Below are 24000 nucleotides of genomic sequence, written 5' to 3'. Positions count from 1 at the left end.
AACTCTTTAGCCGTGTGTGACATGTACAGTCGTGGCCAAAAGTTTTGAGAATGACACAAATATTAATTTCCACAAAGTTTTGCTGCTTCAGTGTCTTTAGATATTTTTGTCAGATATTACTATGGAATACTGAAGTATAATTACAAGCATTTCATAAGTATCAAAGGCTTTTATTGACAATTACATGAAGTTGATGCAAAGAGTCAATATTTGCAGAGTTGACCCTTCTTTTTCAAGACCTCTGCAATCCGCCCTGGCATGCTGTCAATCAACTTCTGGGCCACATCCTGACTGATGGCAGCCCATTCTTGCATAATCAATGCTTGGGGTTTGTCAGAATTTGTGGGGTTTTGTTTTTCCACCTGCCTCTTGAGGATTGACCACAAGTTCTCAATGGGATTAAGGTCTGGGGAGTTTCCTGGCCATGGACGCAAAATATCGATGTTTTGTTCCTGAGCCGCTTAGTTATCACTTTTGCCTTATGGCAAGGTGCTCATGCTGGAAAAGGCATTGTTCATCACCAAACTGTTCCTGGATGGTTGGGAGAAGTTGCTCTCAGGGGGGATGTGTGGGTACCATTCTTTATTCATGGCTGTGTTCTTAGGCAAAATTGTGAGTGAGCCCACTCCCTTGGCTGAGAAGCAACCCCACACATGAATGGTCTCAGGATGCTTTACTGTTGGCATGACACAGGACTGATGGTAGCGCTCACTTTGACTTCTCTGGACAAGCTTTTTTCCAGATGCCCCAAACAATCAGAAAGGGGATTCATCAGAGAAAATGACTTTACCCCAGTCCTCAGCAGTCCAATCCCTGTACCTTTTGCAGAATATCAGTCTGTCCCTGATGTTTTTCCAAGAGAGAAGTGGCTTCTTTGCTGCCCTTCTTGACACCAGGTCATCCCCCAAAAGTCTTCGCCTCACTGTGCGTGCAGATGCACTCACACCTGCCTGCTGCCATTCCTGAGCAAGCTCTGTACTGGTGGTGCCCCGATCCCGCAGCTGAATCAACTTTAGGAGAAGGTCCTGGCGCTTGCTAGACTTTCTTGGGCGCCCTGAAGCCTTCTTCACAACAATTGAACAGCTCTTCTTGAAGTTCTTGATGATCTGAAAAATGGTTGATTTAGGTGCAGTCTTACTGGCAGCAATATCCTTGCCTGTGAAGCCCTTTTTGTGAAAAGCGATGATGACGACACGTGTTTCCTTGCAGGTAACCATGGTTGACAGAGGAAGAACAACGATTCCAAGTACAACCCTCCTTTTGAAGCTTCCAGTCTGTTATTCGAACTCAATCAGCATGACAGAGTGATCTCCAGCCTTGTCCTCGTCAACACTCACACCTGTGATAACGAGAGAATCACTGACATGATGAGGGAGAGAGAGAGGGAGAGACTGGGAGAGACTGGGAGAGACTGGGATGGAGGGAAAAGCAAACATAGCTTTTTCAGAGACGGTAGCTATCAATGGTCAGAGGATTTATAATTTTTTTTTTCTTCAATAACATTGCTACTCTGCTGGGAAGCCAGAGGTGTAAAAGGTGACGTTGTCATGGTACCGGACCACGGTCATAGATCTAGAACACCGTGACGTCGGCGTTCTTTATGACGTCGTTGTGTATGACGTCATGCACTAGTAGGAGGTCTGCCTTGTGTACCTGCGGGATGATGTCATGAATAGAAGGGATGGGGGGACCGACCACCTCTATGGAAACCTCTCTGTGATGTTGCTGCTGTTTTTGTTCTGCGGAGGATAGACAGGCCACGCACGCAGAGGGCCGACAGACAGGCCAGGCACGCGGAGGGCCGACAGACAGGCCAGGCAGGCGGAGGGCCGACAGACAGGCCAGGCAGGCGGAGGGCCGACAGACAGGCCAGGCAGGCGGAGGGCCGACAGACAGGCCAGGCAGGCGGAGGGCCGACAGACAGGCCAGGCAGGCGGAGGGCCGACAGACAGGCCAGGCAGGCGGAGGGCCGACAGACAGGCCAGGCAGGCGGAGGGCCGACAGACAGGCCAGGCAGGCGGAGGGGGCCGACAGACAGGCCAGGCAGGCGGAGGGCCGACAGACAGGCCAGGCAGGCGGAGGGCCGACAGACAGGCCAGGCAGGCGGAGGGCCGACAGACAGGCCAGGCAGGCGGAGGGCCGACAGGCAGGCGGAGGGCCGACAGACAGGCAGGCGGAGGGCCGACAGGCAGGCCAGGCAGGCGGGCCGACAGGCAGGCCAGGCAGGCGGAGGGCCGACAGACAGGCCAGGCAGGCGGAGGGCCGACAGACAGGCCAGGCAGGCGGAGGGCCGACAGACAGGCCAGGCAGGCGGAGGGCCGACAGACAGGCCAGTCAGGCGGAGGGCCGACAGACAGGCCAGGCAGGCGGAGGGCCGACAGACAGGCCAGGCAGGCGGAGGGCCGACAGACAGGCCAGGCAGGCGGAGGGCCGACAGACAGGCCAGGCAGGCGGAGGGCCGACAGACAGGCCAGGCACGCGGAGGGCCGACAGACAGGCAGGCACGCGGAGGGCCAACAGACAGTTTAAAAATGCTTCTACCCTGACTTGGGCAGGAGCTCATCGGAACTGAGAACCGGCACCTCACATGTTCTACTGCTTGAGTTCCTGTTACTCGTATAGAATATTAGCTCCAATGTATTGTGGAGCTCCTGCAACTAAACATAAACAGAACTGGGCCAGTACCTAAACATAAACAGAACTGGGCCAGTACCTAAACACAAACAGAACTGGGCCAGTACCTAAACATAAACAGAACTGGGCCAGTACCTAAACATAAACAGAACTGGGCCAGTACCTAAACACAAACAGAACTGGGCCAGTACCTAAACACAAACAGAACTGGGCCAGTAACTAAACACAAACAGAACTGGGCCAGTACCTAAACACAAACAGAACTGGGCCAGTACCTAAACACAAACAGAACTGGGCCAGTACCTAAACACAAACAGAACTGGGCCAGTACCTAAACACAAACAGAACTGGGCCAGTACCTAAACACAAACAGAACTGGGCCAGTACCTAAACAGAACTGGGCCAGTACCTAAACAGAACTGGGCCAGTACCTAAACACAAACAGAACTGGGCCAGTACCTAAACACAAACAGAACTGGGCCAGTACCTAAACATAAACAGAACTGGGCCAGTACCTAAACATAAACAGAACCTATTTCAGTCCAAGTCAAGCACTGAGCTAAACTATAGTAACTCCCTTACCCAGATTTTTAAGTGAGCTGTGTCATGCATGGAAGCCGTTTGGACAGTCTTAGTGACAGTTGTGGCTGCTTTGTGTGATGTATTGTCGTCTCTACCTTCTCTGCCCTTTGTGCTGTTGTCTGGGCCCAATAATGTTTGCACCCTGTGTTGTGTTGCTACCATGTTGTGTTGCTACCATGTTGTTGTTGCTACCATGTTGTTGTTGCTACCATGTTGTGTTGCTACCTTGTTGATGTTGCTACCATGTTGTTGTTGCTACCATGTTGTGTTGCTACCTTGTTGATGTTGTCATGTGTTGCTACCATGTTGGTGTTGCTACCATGTTGTGTTGCTACCTTGTTGATGTTGTCATGTGTTGCTACCATGTTGTGTTGCTACCATGTTGTTGTCATGTTGTGTTGCTACAATGTTGTTGTTGTGTTGTGTTGCTACCATGTCATGTTGTGTTACTACCATGTTGTTGTCATGTTGTGTTACTACCATGTTGTTGTCATGTTGTGTTACTACCATGTTGTTGTCATGTTGTGTTACTACCATGTTGTTGTCATGTTGTGTTACTACCATGTTGTCATGTTGTGTTACTACCATGTTGTCATGTTTTGCTACAATGTTGTTGTCATGTGTTGCTACCATGTTGATGTTGTCATGTGTTGCTACGATGTTGTGTTGCTACCATGTTGTTGTTGTGTTGCTACCATGTTGATGTTGTCATGTGTTGCTACCATGTTGTCATGTTGTGTTTACTACCATGTTGTTGTCATGTTGTGTTACTACCATGTTGTTGTCATGTTGTGTTACTACCATGTTGTCATGTTGTGTTACTACCATGTTGTTGTCATGTTGTGTTACTACCATGTTGTCATGTTGTGTTACTACCATGTTGTTGTCATGTTGTGATGCTACCATGTTGTTGTCATGTGTTGCTACCATGTTGTGTTTCTACCATGTTGTCATGTTGTGTTACTACCATGTTGTTGTCATGTGTTGCTACCATGTTGTTTACTACCATGTTGTTGTCATGTTGTGTTACTACCATGTTGTTGTCATGTTGTGTTACTACCATGTTGTCATGTGTTGCTACCATGTTGATGTTGTCATGTGTTGCTACCATGTTGTGTTGCTACCATGTTGTGTTGCTACCATGTTGATGTTGTCATATGTTGGTGTCATGTTGTGTTGCTACCATGTTGTGTTGCTACCATGTTGTGTTGCTACCATGTTGATGTTGTCATATGTTGGTGTCATGTTGTGTTGCTACCATGTTGTGTTGCTACTGTGTTGATGTTGTCATGTGTTGCTGCCATGTGTTGCTACCATGTTGTTGTCATGTTGTGTTGCTACCATGTTGTTGTCATGTTGTGTTGCTACCATGTTGATGTTGTCATATGTTGTTGTCATTTTGTGTTGTCATATGTTGTTGTCATGTTGCGTTGCTACCATGTTGTCATGTTGCGTTGCTACCATGTTGGTATCATGTTGTGTTGCTACCATGTTGTCATGTTGCGTTGCTACCATGTTGGTATCATGTTGTGTTGCTACCATGTTGGTATCATGTTGTGTTGCTACCATGTTGGTATCATGTTGTGTTGCTACCATGTTGGTATCATGTTGTGTTGCTACCATGTTGGTATCATGTTGTGTTGCTACCATGTTGGTGTCATGTTGTGTTGCTACCATGTTGGTATCATGTTGTGTTGCTACCATGTTGTCATGTTGTGTTGCTACCATGTTGGTATCATGTTGTGTTGCTACCATGCTCTTGTCATGTGTTACTGTTGTCTTAGGTCTCTCTTTATGTAGTGTCGTCTTAGGTCTCTCTTTATATAGTGTTGTCTAGGTCTCTCTTTATGTAGTGTAGTGGTGTCTCTCTAGTCATGCTATGTTGTTGTCTAGGTCTCTCTTTATGGAGTGGTGTCTTAGGTCTCTCTTTATGTAGTGTTGTCTTAGGTCTCTCTTTATGTAGTGGTGTCTCTCTTGTCATGCTATGGTGTCGTCTTAGGTCTCTCTTTATATAGTGTTGTCTAGGTCTCTCTTTATGTAGTGGTGTCTCTCTTGTCATGCTATGGTGTCGTCTTAGGTCTCTCTTTATATAGTGTTGTCTTAGGTCTCTCTTTATGTAGTGTAGTGGTGTCTCTAGTCATGCTATGTTGTTGTCTTAGGTCTCTCTTTATGTAGTGGTGTCTCTAGTCATGCTATGTTGTTGTCTTAGGTCTCTCTCTATGTAGTGGTGTCTCTCTAGTCATGCTATGTTGTCGTCTTAGGTCTCTCTTTATGTAGTGTTGTCTTAGGTCTCTCTTTATGTAGTGGTGTCTCTAGTCATGCTATGTTGTTGTCTTAGGTCTCTCTCTATGTAGTGGTGTCTTAGGTCTCTCTTTATGTAGTGGTGTCTCTCTTGCCGTGATGTGTGTTTTGTCCTATATTGATATTTTATTTTTAATGTTTAATCCCAGCCCCCATCTCCACAAGGAGTCCTTTTGGTAAGCTGTGATTCTAAATGAGAATTTGTTCTTAGTTGCCTCGTTAAATGAAAATAGATAATATCCTGTTTTGTAGAAGAATAGATACATAGAGCACGAGAACAGCCGTCCATGACGAGAGATGCCAGGTCATCTACAATGTTCAAGCCCCTTCCTGTCACTATGGCAACCGGACTGTGAACCAGGAACTGCACACACGCACAGCTGCAGCCTCTTCTTCCTGGTTCTAGGTCAAATAGCACCCTATTCCTATATAGTGGTACTACTATAGACCAGAGCCCTATTCCCTATATAGTGGTACTACTATAGACCCTATTCCCTATATAGTGGTACTACTATAGACCAGAGCCCTATTCCCTATATAGTGGTACTACTATAGACCAGAGCCCTATTCCCTATATAGTGGTACTACTATAGACCAGAGCCCTATTCCCTATATAGTGGTACTACTATAGACCAGAGCCCTATTCCCTATATAGTGGTACTACTATAGACCAGAGCCCTATTCCCTATATAGTGGTACTACTATAGACCAGAGCCCTATTCCCTATATAGTGGTACTACTATAGACCAGAGCCCTATTCCCTATATAGTGCACTACTATAGACCAGAGCCCTATTCCCTATATAGTGGTACTACTATAGACCAGGGCCCTATTCCCTATATAGTGGTACTACTATAGACCAGAGCCCTATTCCCTATATAGTGGTACTACTATAGACCAGAGCCCTATTCCCTATATAGTGGTACTACTATAGACCAGAGCCCTATTCCCTATATAGTACACTACTATAGACCAGAGCCCTATTCCTATATAGTGGTACTACTATAGACCAGAGCCCTATTCCCTATATAGTGGTACTACTATAGACCAGAGCCCTATTCCCTATATAGTGGTTCTACTATAGACCCTATTCCCTATATAGTGGTTCTACTATAGACCCTATTCCCTATATAGTGGAACTACTATAGACCCTATTCCCTATATAGTGGTACTCCTATAGATGCTATTCCCTATATAGTGGTTCTACTATAGACCCTATTCCCTATATAGTGGTACTCCTATAGACCCTATTCCCTATATAGTGGTACTCCTACAGACCCTATTCCCTATATAGTGGTACTCCTATAGACCCTATTCCCTATATAGTGGTTCTACTATAGACCCTATTCCCTATATAGTGGCACTACTATAGACCCTATTCCCTATATAGTGGTACTACTATAGACCAGAGCCCTATTCCCTATATAGTGGTACTACTATAGACCAGAGCCCTATTCCCTATATAGTGGTACTACTATAGACCAGAGCCCTATTCCCTTTATAGTGGTACTACTACTGACCAGAGCCCTATTCCCTATATAGTGGTACTACTATAGACCCTATTCCCTATATAGTACACTACTATAGACCAGAGCCCTATTCCCTATATAGTGGTACTACTATAGACCAGAGCCCTATTCCTATATAGTGGTACTACTACTGACCAGAGCCCTATTCCCTTTATAGTGGTACTACTATAGACCAGAACCCTATTCCCTATATAGTGGTACTACTATAGACCCTATTCCCTATATAGTGGTACTACTATAGACCAGAGCCCTATTCCCTATATAGTGGTACTACTATAGACCAGAGCCCTATTCCCTTTATAGTGGTACTACTATAGACCAGAGCCCTATTCCCTTTATAGTGGTACTACTACTGACCAGAGCCTCAAAACACGTCTCAGTAGATGACTACTTTAGACCAGTCTATCGTTTGTTTTATTTAACAAGTCAGTTAAGAACACGTTTTTATTTACAACGACGACCAAACCCTAACGCGGATCACATGACAGACTTTCGTTAAAAAACCCCGGTTGGCCGGCTAGCTAGCGCTGGGTATGGGTTCTGACTATATAAAAACACAGCTAGCTAGCGCTGGGTATGGGTTCTGACTATATAAAAACACAGCTAGCTTAGTTAGCGCTGAGTATGGGTTCTGACTATATAAAAACCCAGTTGGCTGGCTAGTTAGCGCTGGGTATGGGCTCTGACTATATAAAAACCCAGTTGGCCGGCTAGTTAGCGCTGGGTATGGGTTCTGACTATATAAAAACCCAGTTGGCCGGCTAGTTAGCTCTGGGTATGGGCTCTGACTATATAAAAACACAGCTAGCTAGCTAGCGCTGGGTATGGGTTCTGACTATATAAAAACACAGCTAGCTAGCGCTGGGTATGGGTTCTGACTATATAAAAACACAGCTAGCTTAGTTAGCGCTGAGTATGGGTTCTGACTATATAAAAACCCAGTTGGCCGGCTAGTTAGCGCTGGGTATGGGTTCTGACTATATAAAAACCCAGTTGGCCGGCTAGTTAGCTACTGGGTATGGGCTCTGACTATATAAAAACACAGCTAGCTAGCTAGCGCTGGGTATGGGTTCTGACTATATAAAAACACAGCTAGCTAGCTAGCGCTGGGTATGGGTTCTGACTATATAAAAACACAGCTAGCTAGTTAGCGCTGGGAATGGGTTCTGACTATATAAAAACTCAGTTGGCCGGCTAGCTAGCGCTGGGTATGGGTTCTGACTATATAAAAACCCAGTTGGCCGGCTAGTTAGCTCTGGGTATGGGTTCTGACTATATAAAAACACAGCTAGCTAGTTAGTGCTGGGTATGGGTTCTGACTATATAAAAACACAGCTAGCTAGTTAGCGCTGGGAATGGGTTCTGACTATATAAAAACTCAGTTGGCCGGCTAGCTAGCTAGTGCTGGGTATGGGTTCTGACAATATTCCTACCAGCCTAGACCTCAACATGCATGGTCAGCTTTGTCATGTGGATCACCATTTCAGTCTGTTTGTCCAATGAGCTGACTCCTAGACCCAGTGATGGCTTCTGATTGGGCCTCCTACAAAGACCTAGTGATGGCTTCTGATTGGGCCTCCTACAAAGACCTAGTGATGGCTTCTGATTGGGCCTCCTACAAAGACCTAGTGATGGCTTCTGATTGGGCCTCCTACAAAGTGCCTTGATTCTAAAGTCAGAGATAGGATGGGAGGGAAGTGTCATGGCTGTGTGGAGGTTGATGGGAGGGAAGTGTCATGGCTGTGTGGAGGTTGATGGGAGGGAAGTGTCATGGCTGTGTGGAGGTTGATGGGAGGGAAGTGTCTGGCTGTGTGGAGGTTGATGGGAGGGAAGTGTCTGGCTGTGTGGAGGTTGATGGGAGGGAAGTGTCTGGCTGTGTGGAGATTGATGGGAGGGAAGTGTCTGGCTGTGTGGAGGTTGATGGGAGGGAAGTGTCTGGCTGTGTGGAGGTTGATGGGAGGGAAGTGTCTGGCTGTGTGGAGGTTGATGGGAGGGAAGTGTCTGGCTGTGTGGAGGTTGATGGGAGGGAAGTGTCTGGCTGTGTGGAGGTTGATGGGAGGGAAGTGTCTGGCTGTGTGGAGGTTGATGGGAGGGAAGTGTCTGGCTGTGTGGGGGTTGATGGGAGGGAAGTGTCTGGCTGTGTGGAGGTTGGATGGGAGGGAAGTGTCTGGCTGTGTGGAGGTTGGATGGGAGGGAAGTGTCTGGCTGTGTGGAGGTTGGATGGGAGGGAAGTGTCTGGCTGTGTGGAGGTTGGATGGGAGGGAAGTGTCTGGCTGTGTGGAGGTTGGATGGGAGGGAAGTGTCTGGCTGTGTATGGATCCCCTGAGACAAAAGGCCCATTTTATATATGCCTCTGGCTGTGTCTACAAAGTGCCATACTTTGAACCAGAGCCAATTCTCCTTTTTCCCAGTCGGCTCCTTTTTCCCAGTCGGCTCCTTTTTCCCAGTCGGCTCCTTTTTCCCAGTCGGCTCCTTTTTCCCAGTCGGCTCCTTTTTCCCAGTCGGCTCCTTTTTCCCAGTCGGCTCCTTTTTCCCAGTCGGCTCCTTTTTCCCAGTCGGCTCCTTTTTCCCAGTCGGCTCCTTTTTCCCAGTCGGCTCCTTTTTCCCAGTCGGCTCCTTTTTCCCAGTCGGCTCCTTTCTCCCAGTCGGCTCCTTTCTCCCAGACGTCTCCGGCTACCTTCCTCCCCGTCGCCCCCGGCTACCTTCCTCCCCGTCGGGCCCCGGCTACCTTCCTCCCCGTCGGGCCCGGCTACCGGTCGACCGATTTAATCGGAATGGCCAATTTCAAGTTTTCAGTTAAGGCAAGTCAGTTAAGAACACATTGTTATTTCCAATGACTGCCTAGGAACTGTGGGTTAACTGCCTTGTTCAGGGGCAGAACGACAGATTTTCACCTTGTCAGCTCAGGGGTTCCAATCTTGCAACCGCACAGTTAACTAGTCCAACGCTCTAACAATTGCACTCCACGAGTAGCCTGCCTGTGACGTTCATGGAGAAACTGGTCTGGTTCTGACCCAGTAACGACTGACTAGAGTTAGTGGAACTGGGGTTCTGACCCAGTAACGACTGACTGGAGTTAGTGGAACTGGGGGTTCTGACCCAGTAACGACTGACTGGAGTTAGTGGAACTGGGGGTTCTGACCCAGTAACGACCTGACTGGAGTTAGTGGAACTGGGGGTTCTGACCCAGTAACGACCTGACTGGAGTTAGTGGAACTGGGGGTTCTGACCCAGTAACGACCTGACTGGAGTTAGTGGAACTGGGGGTTCTGACCCAGTAACGACCTGACTGGAGTTAGTGGAACTGGGGTTCTGACCCAGTAACGACCTGACTGGAGTTAGTGGAACTGGGGGTTCTGACCCAGTAACGACCTGACTGGAGTTAGTGGAACTGGGGGTTCTGACCCAGTAACGACTGACTGGAGTTAGTGGAACTGGGGGTTCTGACCCAGTAACGACCTGACTGGAGTTAGTGGAACTGGGGGTTCTGACCCAGTAACGACCTGACTGGAGTTAGTGGAACTGGGGTTTCTGACCCAGTAACGACTGACGAGTCAAAGTTCAGGGCTTTTGACTTCATAGAGGTGGTAGAAAAGGTTCCCAACTGTTATACTGGATTGAAAGTAAATAACTTTTTTTTAATAGAAAATGACTCAAGTGAAAGTCACCCAGTAAAATACTACTTGAGTAAAAGTTCTTGGTTTGGAATATCCGTTAAGTATCAAAAGTAAAAGAATTAATAATTTCAAATTCCTTATATTAAGCAAATTATTATTTATTTATGGATAGCCAGAGGCCACACTCCAACACTCAGACATAATTTACAAAGGAAGCATGTGTGTTTAGTGAGTCCTCCAGATCAGAGGCAGTAGGGATGGCCAGGGATGTTCTCTGTTTAGTGAGTCCTCCAGATCAGAGGCAGTAGGGAGGACCAGGGATGTTCTCTGTTTAGTGAGTCCTCCAGATCAGAGAGTGTAGGGATGACCAGGGATGTTCTCTGTTTAGTGAGTCCTCCAGATCAGAGGCAGTAGGGATGACCAGGGATGTTCTCTGTTTAGTGAGTCCTCCAGATCAGAGACAGTAGGGATGACCAGGGATGTTCTCTGTTTAGTGAGTCCTCCAGATCAGAGGCAGTAGTGATGACCAGGGATGTTCTATGTTTAGTGAGTCCTCCAGATCAGAGGCAGTAGTGATGACCAGGGATGTTCTGTTTAGTGAGTCCTCCAGATCAGAGGCAGTAGGGATGACCAGGGATGTTCTGTTTAGTGAGTCCTCCAGATCAGAGGCAGTAGAGATGACCAGGGATGTTCTCTGTTTAGTGAGTCCACCAGATCAGAGGCAGTAGGGATGACCAGGGATGTTCTGTTTAGTGAGTCCTCCAGATCAGAGGCAGTAGGGATGACCAGGGATGTTCTCTGTTTAGTGAGTCCTCCAGATCAGAGACAGTAGGGATGACCAGGGATGTTCTCTGTTTAGTGAGTCCTCCAGATCAGAGGCAGTAGGGATGACCAGGGATGTTCTCTGTTTAGTGAGTCCTCCAGATCAGAGGCAGTAGGGATGTTCTCTGTTTAGTGAGTCCTCCAGATCAGAGGCAGTAGGGATGACCAGGGATGTTCTCTGTTTAGTGAGTCCTCCAGATCAGAGGCAGTAGAGATGACCAGGGGTGTTCTCTGTTTAGTGAGTCCATCAGATCAGAGGCAGTAGAGATGACCAGGGATGTTCTCTGTTTAGTGAGTCCTCCAGATCAGAGGCAGTAGGGATGACCAGGGATGTTCTCTGTTTAGTGAGTCCTCCAGATCAGAGGCAGTAGGGATGACCAGGGATGCTCTCTGTTTAGTGAGTCCACCAGATCAGAGGCAGTAGGGATGACCAGGGATGTCCTCTGTTTAGTAAGTCCTCCAGATCAGAGGCAGTAGGGATGACCAGGGATGTTCTCTGTTTAGTGAGTCCTCCAGATCAGAGGCAGTAGGGATGACCAGGTGAATTTCACAATCCCCCCCTGTCCTGCTATTCAAAATGTAACAAGTACTTTAGGTTATCAGAGAACATGTAGGAAGTAACATTATTACATTATACATACATTATAGAACTAAAATTATTTCCTTTAGAAATGTAGTGTTGTAAAAGTTGTCGAATTTAAGTCGTAAAGTACAGATAAACCCCAAAAAACTACTTAAATATAAAAAATACTTTAAAGTACTACTTAAGTACTTTTCCACCATTGCTTTATATTGTTAAAAGAATGCAGGTACTACTTAATATTACCATTGGAGAAGGGAAGCCTTATGTTTGTATATACCTTACCAACAGTATTATATAGTATTATAAACCTTACCAACAGTATTATATAGTATTATAAACCTTACCAACAGTATTATATAGTATTATAAAGAATGCAGGTACTACTTAATATTACCATTGGAGAAGCCTTATGTTTCTCTGTTATGAAATAGACCTCTTAAACTGTAGTAGCCCGGCTGCTACATAGGACCTGTTATCATGTGTAACATAGGATTTCACAGCCTCCAGAGGCCGTTCGGGAGATTGAGCCAGAGAGCGACAGAGAGGGAGGCAGAAAGACAGACAGAGAGAGAGAGAGGGGCAGAAGCTGAGCTCTCTTGTCTTCTCCCCTCATTCTCCTGCCTGTGTTTCAGCACCCATCCCCCCCTCCACTCCTGTCTGCAGCTTGGTTACTGCTGCTCTGTGCCTTGGAGACACACCGAGGAAGAAGTGGTGTCTGCTGGGTCCTAGTGCTAGGGGTCGTTCTTCGAGTGGAGTTGAGTCTCTCTGTTGAGCGGGAGAGAGAATGAGAGTTTACAACTCGTAAAATGATTGATGTTATGTTTCATCTAGTTCTATTCAAATCATACATTAGTAAAGGGAGCTGGTTTTATTCCAGTTGTACATTAGTAAAGGGAGCTGGTTTTATTCCAGTTGTACATTAGTAATGGGAGCTGGTTTTATTCCAGTTGTACATTAGTAATGGGAGCTGGTTTTATTCCAGTTGTACATTAGTAATGGGAGCTGGTTTTATTCCAGTTGTACATTAGTACTGATACTTTAGTAATGGGAGCTGGTTGTATTCCAGTTGTACATTAGTAAAGGGAGCTGGTTTTATTCCACTTGTACATTAGTAAAGGGAGCTGGTTTTATTCCAGTTGTGCATTAGTAGTGGGAGCTGGTTTTATTCCACTTGTACATTAGTACTGATACTTTAGTAATGGGAGCTGGTTTTATTCCAGTTGTACATTAGTAAAGGGAGCTGGTTTTATTCCAGTTGTGCATTAGTAGTGGTAGCTGGTTTTATTCCACTTGTACATTTAGTAAAGGGAGCTGGTTTTATTCCACTTGTACATTAGTACTGGGAGCTGGTTTTATTCCACTTGTACATTAGTAAAGGGAGCTGATTTTATTCCACTTGTACATTAGTAAAGGGAGCTGGTTTTATTCCACTTGTACATTAGTAAAGGGAGCTGGTTTTATTCCACTTGTACATTAGTAAAGGGAGCTGGTTATATTCCACTTGTACATTAGTAAAGGGAGCTGGTTATATTCCACTTGTACATTAGTAAAGGGAGCTGGTTTTATTCCACTTGTACATTAGTAATGGGAGCTGGTTTTATTCCACTTGTACATTAGTACTGATACTTTCGTAATGGAAGCTGGTTTTATTTCAGTTGTACATTAGTAAAGGGAGCTGGTTTTATTCCACTTGTACATTAGTAAAGGGAGCTGGTTTTATTCCAATTGTGATTAGTAGTGGTAGCTGGTTTTATTCCAGTTGTACATTAGTAATGGGAGCTGGTTTTATTCCAATTGTGATTAGTAGTGGTAGCTGGTTTTATTCCAGTTGTACATTAGTAATGGGAGCTGGTTTTATTCCACTTGTACATTAGTAATGGGAGCTGGTTTTATTCCACTTGTACATTAGTACTGATACTTTCGTAATGGGAGCTGGTTTTATTCCACTTGTACATTAGTAAAGGGAGCGTGTTTTATTCCACTTGTGCATTAGTGATGGGAGCTGTTTTTATTCCACTTGTACATTAGTAAAGGGAGCTGGTTTTATTCCACTTGTACATTAGTAATGAGCTGGTTTTATTCCACTTGTACATTAGTACTGATACTTTCGTAATGGGAGCTGGTTTTATTCCACTTGTACATTAGTAAAGGGAGCTGGTTTTATTCCACTTGTGCATTAGTGAAGGGAGCTGGTTTTATTCCACTTGTACATTAGTAAAGGGAGCTGGTTTTATTCCACTTGTACATTAGTAAAGGGAGCTGGTTATATTCCACTTGTACATTAGTAAAGGGAGCTGGTTTTATTCCACTTGTACATTAGTAATGGGAGCTGGTTTTATTCCACTTGTACATTAGTAAAGGGAGCTGGTTTTATTCCACTTGTACATTAGTAAAGGGAGCTGGTTTTATTCCACTTGTACATTAGTACTGATACTTTCGTAATGGGAGCTGGTTGTATTCCAGTTGTACATTAGTAAAGGGAGCTGGTTTTATTCCAGTTGTGCATTAGTAGTGGTAGCTGGTTTTATTCCACTTGTACATTTAGTAAAGGGAGCTGGTTTTATTCCACTTGTACATTAGTAAAGGGAGCTGGTTTTATTCCACTTGTGCATTCGTAAAGGGAGCTGGTTTTATTCCACTTGTACATTAGTAAAGGGAGCTGGTTATATTCCACTTGTACATTAGTAAAGGGAGCTGGTTTTATTCCACTTGTACATTAGTAATGGGAGCTGGTTTTATTCCACTTGTACATTAGTACTGATACTTTCGTAATGGGAGCTGGTTTTATTCCACTTGTACATTAGTAAAGGGAGCTGGTTTTATTCCAATTGTGATTAGTAGTGGTAGCTGGTTTTATTCCAGTTGTACATTAGTAATGGGAGCTGGTTTTATTCCACTTGTATATTAGTAAAGGGAGCTGGTTTTATTCCACTTGTACATTAGTAAAGGGAGCTGGTTTTATTCCACTTGTGCATTAGTGAAGGGAGCTGGTTTTATTCCACTTGTACATTAGTAAAGGGAGCTGGTTTTATTCCACTTGTACATTAGTAAAGGGAGCTGGTTTTATTCCACTTGTACATTAGTAAAGGGAGCTGGTATTATTCCAGTGGTACATTAGTACTGGGATCTGGTTTTATTCCAGTTGTACATTAGTACTGGGAGCTGGTTTTATTCCACTTGTACATTAGTAAAGGGAGCTGGTTTTATTCCACTTGTACATTAGTAAAGGGAGCTGGTTTTATTCCACTTGTACATTAGTAAAGGGAGCTGGTTTTATTCCACTTGTACACTAGTAAAGGGAGCTGGTTTTATTCCACTTGTACATTAGTAATGATACATTAGTAATGGGAGCTGGTTTTATTCCACTTGTACATTAGTAAAGGGAGCTGGTTTTATTCCAGTTGTGCATTAGTAGTGGTAGCTGGTTTTATTCCAGTTGAACATTAGTAATGGGAGCTGGTTTTATTCCACTTGTACATTAGTAAAGGGAGCTGGTTTTATTCCACTTGTACATTAGTAATGGGAGCTGGTTTTATTCCACTTGAACATTAGTACTGATACTTTCGTAATGGGAGCTGGTTTTATTCCAGTTGTACATTAGTAAAGGGAGCTGGTTTTATTCCACTTGTACATTAGTAAAGGGAGCTGGTTTTATTCCACTTGTACATTAGTACAGGGAGCTGGTTTTATTCCACTTATACATTAGTACTGATACTTTCGTAATGGGAGCTGGTTTTATTCCAGTTGTACATTAGTAAAGGGAGCTGGTTTTATTCCACTTGTACATTAGTAATGGGAGCTGGTTTTATTCCACTTGTACATTAGTACTGATACTTTCGTAATGGGAGCTGGTTTTATTCCAGTTGTACATTGGTAAAGGGAGCTGGTTTTATTCCAGTTGTACATTAGTAAAGGGAGCTGGTTTTATTCCAATTGTGATTAGTAGTGGTAGCTGGTTTTATTCCAGTTGTACATTCGTAATGGGAGCTGGTTTTATTCCACTTGTACACTAGTAAAGGGAGCTGGTTTTATTCCACTTGTACATTAGTAAAGGGAGCTGGTTTTATTCCACTTGTACATTAGTAATGATACATTAGTAATGGGAGCTGGTTTTATTCCACTTGTACATTAGTAAAGGGAGCTGGTTTTATTCCAGTTGTGCATTAGTAGTGGTAGCTGGTTTTATTCCAGTTGAACATTAGTAATGGGAGCTGGTTTTATTCCACTTGTACATTAGTAAAGGGAGCTGGTTTTATTCCACTTGTACATTAGTAATGGGAGCTGGTTTTATTCCACTTGAACATTAGTACTGATACTTTCGTAATGGGAGCTAGTTTTATTCCAGTTGTACATTAGTAAAGGGAGCTGGTTTTATTCCACTTGTACATTAGTAAAGGGAGCTGGTTTTATTCCACTTGTACATTAGTACAGGGAGCTGGTTTTATTCCACTTATACATTAGTACTGATACTTTCGTAATGGGAGCTGGTTTTATTCCAGTTGTACATTAGTAAAGGGAGCTGGTTTTATTCCACTTGTACATTAGTAATGGGAGCTGGTTTTATTCCACTTGTACATTAGTACTGATACTTTCGTAATGGGAGCTGGTTTTATTCCAGTTGTACATTGGTAAAGGGAGCTGGTTTTATTCCACTTGTACATTAGTAAAGGGAGCTGGTTTTATTCCAATTGTGATTAGTAGTGGTAGCTGGTTTTATTCCAGTTGTACATTCGTAATGGGAGCTGGTTTTATTCCACTTGTACATTAGTAATGGGAGCTGGTTTTATTCCACTTGTACATTAGTAAAGGGAGCTGGTTTTATTCCAGTTGTACATTAGTAAAGGGAGCTGGTTTTATTCCACTTGTACATTAGTAATGGGAGCTGGTATTATTCAAGTGGTACATTAGTACTGGGATCTGGTTTTATTCCAGTTGTATATTAGTAAACGGAGCTGGTTTTATTCCAGTGGTACATTAGTAATGGTACATTAGTACTGGGAGCTGGTTTTATTAGAGTTGTACATTAGTACTGGGAGCTGGTTTTATTCCAGTTGTACATTAGTAATGGGAGCTGGTTTTATTCCACTTGTACATTAGTAATGGGAGCTGGTTTTATTCCACTTGTACACTAGTAATGGGAGCTGGTTTTATTCCACTTGTACATTAGTACTGATACTTTCGTAATGGGAGCTGGTTTTATTCCAGTTGTACATTAGTAAAGGGAGCTGGTTTTATTCCAGTGGTACATTAGTAATGGTACATTAGTACTGGGAGCTGGTTTTATTAGAGTTGTACATTAGTACTGGGAGCTGGTTTTATTCCAGTTGTACATTAGTAAAGGGAGCTGGTTTTATTCCACTTGTACATTAGTAATGGGAGCTGGTTATATTCCACTTGTACATTAGTAAAGGGAGCTGGTTTTATTCCACTTGTACATTAGTAAAGGGAGCTGGTTTTATTCCAGTTGTACATTAGTAAAGGGAGCTGGTTTTATTCCAGTTGTACATTAGTAAAGGGAGCTGGTTTTATTCCACTTGTACATTAGTAAAGGGAGCTGGTTTTATTCCACTTGTACATTAGTAAAGGGAGCTGGTTTTATTCCACTTGTACATTAGTAAAGGGAGCTGGTTTTATTCCACTTGTACATTAGTAAAGGGAGCTGGTTTTATTCCACTTGTACATTAGTAAAGGGAGCTGGTTTTATTCCACTTGTACATTAGTAATGGGAGCTGGTTTTATTCCAGTTGTACATTAGTAATGGGAGCTGGTTTTATTCCAGTTGTACATTAGTAAAGGGAGCTGGTTTTATTCCAGTTGACCTATATGGACCAGACCTTAACCAATCATATCTCTCTCTAGATGGTAGTGAAGAACCAGACCTTAACCAATCATCTCTCTCTGTAGATGGTGAAGAACCAGACCTTAACCAATCATCTCTCTCTCTAGATGGTAGTGAAGAACCAGACCTTAACCAATCATCTCTCTCTGTAGATGGTGAAGAACCAGACCTTAACCAATCATCTCTCTCTGTAGATGGTGGTGAAGAACCAGACCTTAACCAATCATCTCTCTCTCTAGATGGTAGTGAAGAACCAGACCTTAACCAATCATCTCTCTCTGTAGATGGTGGTGAAGACCTACATGGACCAGACCTTAACCAATCATCTCTCTCTGTAGATGGTAGTGAAGACCTACATGGACCAGACCTTAACCAATCATCTCTCTCTCTGTAGATGGTGGTGAAGACCTACATGGACCAGACCTTAACCAATCATCTCTCTCTCTGTAGATGGTGGTGAAGACCTACATGGACCAGACCTTAACCAATCATCTCTCTCTGTAGATGGTGGTGAAGACCTACATGGACCAGACCTTAACCAATCATCTCTCTCTCTGTAGATGGTGGTGAAGACCTACATGGACATGGACCAGGACAGCGAGGAGGAGAAGCAGCAGTATCTGAACCTGGCTCTCCATCTGGCCTCAGAGTTCTTCCTGAGGAACCCCAACAGGACGTGCGGCTCCTGGTGGCCTGCTGCCTGGCTGACATCTTCAGGATCTACGCCCCTGAGGCCCCTTACACCTCACACGACAAACTGAAGGTAACTGGTCTAACCTTCATCTAACCTTCAACACAACCATAACCCCCACACGACAAACTGAAGGTAACTGGTCTAACCTTCATCTAACCTTCACATAACCCATACACCTCCCCGGTATGGGACATTACCCTTTATAAAACCATAACCCATACTGGACCTTACCCCTTTATAAAACCATAACCCATACTGGACCTTACCCCTTTATAAAACCATAACCCATACTGGACATTACCCCTTTATAAAACCATAACCCATACTGGACATTACCCCTTTATAAAACCATAACCCATACTGGACATTACCCCTTTATAAAACCATAACCCATACTGGACATTACCCTTTATAAAACCATAACCCATACTGGACATTACCCTTTATAAAACCATAACCCATACTGGACATTACCCCTTTATAAAACCATAACCCATACTGGACATTACCCTTTATAAAACCATAACCCTTTGTAAAACCATAACCCATACTGGACATTACCCCTTTATAAAACCATAACCCATACTGGACCTTACCCCTTTATAAAACCATAACCCATACTGGACATTACCCCTTTATAAAACCATAACCCTTTATAAAACCATAACACATACTGGACCTTACCCCTTTATAAAACCATAACCCATACTGGACCTTACCCCTTTATAAAACCATAACCCATACTGGACATTACCCCTTTATAAAACCATAACCCTTTATAAAACCATAACACATACTGGACCTTACCCCTTTATAAAACCATAACCCATACTGGACCTTACCCCTTTATAAAACCATAACCCATACTGGACATTACCCCTTTATAAAACCATAACCCATACTGGACATTACCCTTTATAAAACCATAACCCTTTGTAAAACCATAACCCATACTGGACATTACCCCTTTATAAAACCATAACCCATACTGGACCTTACCCCTTTATAAAACCATAACCCATACTGGACATTACCCCTTTATAAAACCATAACCCTTTATAAAACCATAACACATACTGGACCTTACCCCTTTATAAAACCATAACCCATACTGGACCTTACCCCTTTATAAAACCATAACCCATACTGGACATTACCCCTTTATAAAACCATAACCCTTTATAAAACCATAACACATACTGGACCTTACCCCTTTATAAAACCATAACCCATACTGGACATTACCCTTTATAAAACCATAACCCATACTGGACATTACCCTTTATAAAACCATAACCCATACTGGACATTACCCTTTATAAAACCATAACCCATACTGGACATTACCCTTTATAAAACCATAACCCTTTAATAAACCATAACCCATACTGGACATTACCCTTTGTAAAACCAAAACCCATACTGGACATTACCCCTTTATAAAACCATAACCCATACTGGACATTACCCTTTATAAAACCATAACCCTTTGTAAAACCATAACCCATACTGGACATTACCCTTTATACAACCATAACCCATACTGGACATTACCCCTTTATAAAACCATAACCCATACTGGACATTACCCCTTTATAAAACCATAACCCTTTATAAAACCATAACACATACTGGACCTTACCCCTTTATAAAACCATAACCCATACTGGACCTTACCCCTTTATAAAACCATAACCCATACTGGACATGACCCTTTATAAAACCATAACCCATACTGGACATTACCCCTTTATAAAACCATAACCCATACTGGACATTACCCTTTATAAAACCATAACCCTTTGTAAAACCATAACCCATACTGGACATTACCCCTTTATAAAACCATAACCCATACTGGACCTTACCCTTTATAAAACCATAACCCATACTGGACATTACCCCTTTATAAAACCATAACCCTTTATAAAACCATAACACATACTGGACCTTACCCCTTTATAAAACCATAACCCATACTGGACCTTACCCCTTTATAAAACCATAACCCATACTGGACATTACCCCTTTATAAAACCATAACCCTTTATAAAACCATAACACATACTGGACCTTACCCCTTTATAAAACCATAACCCATACTGGACCTTACCCCTTTATAAAACCATAACCCATACTGGACCTTACCCCTTTATAAAACCATAACCCATACTGGACCTTACCCCTTTATAAAACCATAACCCATACTGGACCTTACCCCTTTATAAAACCATAACCCATACTGGACCTTACCCCTTTATAAAACCATAACCCATACTGGACCTTACCCCTTTATAAAACCATAACCCATACTGGACCTTACCCTTTATAAAACCATAACCCATACTGGACATTACCCTTTATAAAACCATAACCCATACTGGACATTACCCTTTATAAAACCATAACCCATACTGGACATTACCCTTTATGAAACCATAACCCATACTGGACATTACCCCTTTATAAAACCATAACCCATACTGGACATTACCCTTTATAAAACCATAACCCTTTAATAAACCATAACCCATACTGGACATTACCCTTTATAAAACCATAACCCTTTATAAAACCATAACACATACTGGACCTTACCCCTTTATAAAACCATAACCCATACTGGACCTTACCCCTTTATAAAACCATAACCCATACTGGACCTTACCCCTTTATAAAACCATAACCCATACTGGACATTACGCTTTATAAAATCATAACCCACACTGGACATTACCCTTTATAAAACCATAACCCATACTGGATATTACCCCTTTATAAAACCATAACCCATACTGGACATAACCCTTTATAAAACCATAACCCATACTGGACATAACCCCTTTATAAAACCATAACCCATACTGGACATGACCCTTTATAAAACCATAACCCATACTGGACATTACCCCTTCATACAACCATAACCCATACTGGACATTACCCCTTTATACAACCATAACCCATACTGGACATTACCCTTTATACAACCATAACCCATACTGGACATTACCCCTTTATAAAACCATAACCCATACTGGACATTACCCTTTATAAAACCATAACCCATACTGGACATTACCCTTTATGAAACCATAACCCATACTGGACATTACCCTTTATAAAACCATAACCCATACTGGACATTACCCTTTATAAAACCATAACCCTTTAATAAACCATAACCCATACTGGACATTACCCTTTGTAAAACCATAACCCATACTGGACATTACCCCTTTATAAAACCATAACCCATACTGGACATTACCCTTTATAAAACCATAACCCTTTGTAAAACCATAACCCATACTGGACATTACCCTTTATAAAACCATAACCCATACTGGACCTTACCCCTTTATAAAACCATAACCCATACTGGACATTACCCCTTTATAAAACCATAACCCTTTATAAAACCATAACACATACTGGACCTTACCCCTTTATAAAACCATAACCCATACTGGACCTTACCCCTTTATAAAACCATAACCCATACTGGACCTTACCCCTTTATAAAACCATAACCCATACTGGACCTTACCCCTTTATAAAACCATAACCCATACTGGACCTTACCCCTTTATAAAACCATAACCCATACTGGACATTACCCTTTATAAAACCATAACCCATACTGGACATTACCCTTTATAAAACCATAACCCATACTGGACATAACCCTTTATAAAACCATAACCCATACTGGACATTACCCCTTTATAAAACCATAACCCTTTATAAAACCATAACACATACTGGACCTTACCCCTTTATAAAACCATAACCCATACTGGACCTTACCCCTTTATAAAACCATAACCCATACTGGACCTTACCCCTTTATAAAACCATAACCCATACTGGACATGACCCTTTATAAAACCATAACCCATACTGGACATTACCCTTTATAAAACCATAACCCACACTGGACATTACCCTTTATAAAACCATAACCCATACTGGACATTACCCCTTTATAAAACCATAACCCATACTGGACATAACCCTTTATAAAACCATAACCCATACTGGACATAACCCCTTTATAAAACCATAACCCATACTGGACATGACCCTTTATAAAACCATAACCCATACTGGACATTACCCCTTCATACAACCATAACCCATACTGGACATTACCCTTTATACAACCATAACCCTTTATACAACCATAACCCATACTGGACATTACCCCTTTATAAAACCATAACCCATACTGAACATTACCCCTTTATAAAACCATAACCCATACTGGACATTACCCTTTATAAAACCATAAACCATACTGGACATTACCCCTTTATAAAACCATAACCCATACTGGACATTACCCTTTATAAAACCATAACCCATACTGGACATTACCCCTTTATAAAACCATAACCCATACTGGACATAACCCTTTATAAAACCATAACCCATACTGGACATTACCCCTTTATAAAACCATAACCCATACTGGACATTACCCTTTATAAAACCATAACCCATACTGGACATTACCCCTTCATACAACCATAACCCATACTGGACATTACCCTTTATACAACCATAACCCTTTATACAACCATAACCCATACTGGACATTACCCCTTTATAAAACCATAACCCATACTGGACATTACCCCTTTATAAAACCATAACCCATACTGGACATTACCCTTTATAAAACCATAACCCATACTGGACATTACCCCTTTATAAAACCATAACCCATACTGGACATTACCCCTTTATAAAACCATAACCCATACTGGACATTACCCCTTTATAAAACCATAACCCATACTGGACATTACCCCTTTATAAAACCATAACCCATACTGGACATTACCCTTTATAAAACCATAACCTGTGTATAACCAGGACTGATTGATACGCTGAACCTTTGACCTTCCTCCTGTCCAGGACATCTTCCTGTTCATCACCAGACAGCTGAAAGGACTGGAAGACACCAAGAGCCCACAGTTCAATAGATACTTCTACCTGCTGGAGGTGAGGGGTCAGGGTTACAGGTCAGGGTTAGATGGTCATCACTAGTTACCACAGCCACAAAGTCATAATTATGGCTAAACCCCGCCTATTTCTTCAATTTGATATTTTTAACATTGTTTTTATAAACCTAACCTTAACCACGTGGCTTATCTTAAAGTCCATAAAGCATGAATGTTTACGATATAACCCATCTGACAGCTGGATGGGGTTAAAGGTCAGAGGCTGTGGGACTGGCAAGGAAATATCTCCGTTGCATACGTCTCTGTCTCTCTCTCGGTCTCTCTCTGTCTCTCTCTGTCTCTCGGTCTCTCTCTGTGTCTCTCTCTGTCTCTCTCTGTCTCTCTCGGTCTCTCTCTGTGTCTCTCTCTGTGTCTCTCTCTGTGTCTCTC

At 42.9% G+C, this 24000-nt stretch overlaps 1 protein-coding gene across 1 annotated transcript in view; it reads left to right on the top strand.

Moving 5' to 3' along the window:
* The window catches only part of LOC121843861 (sister chromatid cohesion protein PDS5 homolog A-like), a 69558-nt gene that overhangs the window by 1576 nt on the left and 43982 nt on the right, over positions 1–24000 (top strand). The window contains 3 exon segments of the mRNA XM_042313728.1: positions 18468–18576; positions 18579–18670; positions 23525–23611. Of these exon segments, the coding sequence (XP_042169662.1) occupies positions 18468–18576; positions 18579–18670; positions 23525–23611 (288 nt within the window).

Source organism: Oncorhynchus tshawytscha, unplaced genomic scaffold, assembly GCF_018296145.1.
Source record: "Oncorhynchus tshawytscha isolate Ot180627B unplaced genomic scaffold, Otsh_v2.0 Un_contig_5891_pilon_pilon, whole genome shotgun sequence".
Taxonomy (NCBI): Eukaryota; Metazoa; Chordata; class Actinopteri; order Salmoniformes; family Salmonidae; genus Oncorhynchus; species Oncorhynchus tshawytscha.
This window is presented reverse-complemented; position numbering and strand designations above follow the sequence as displayed.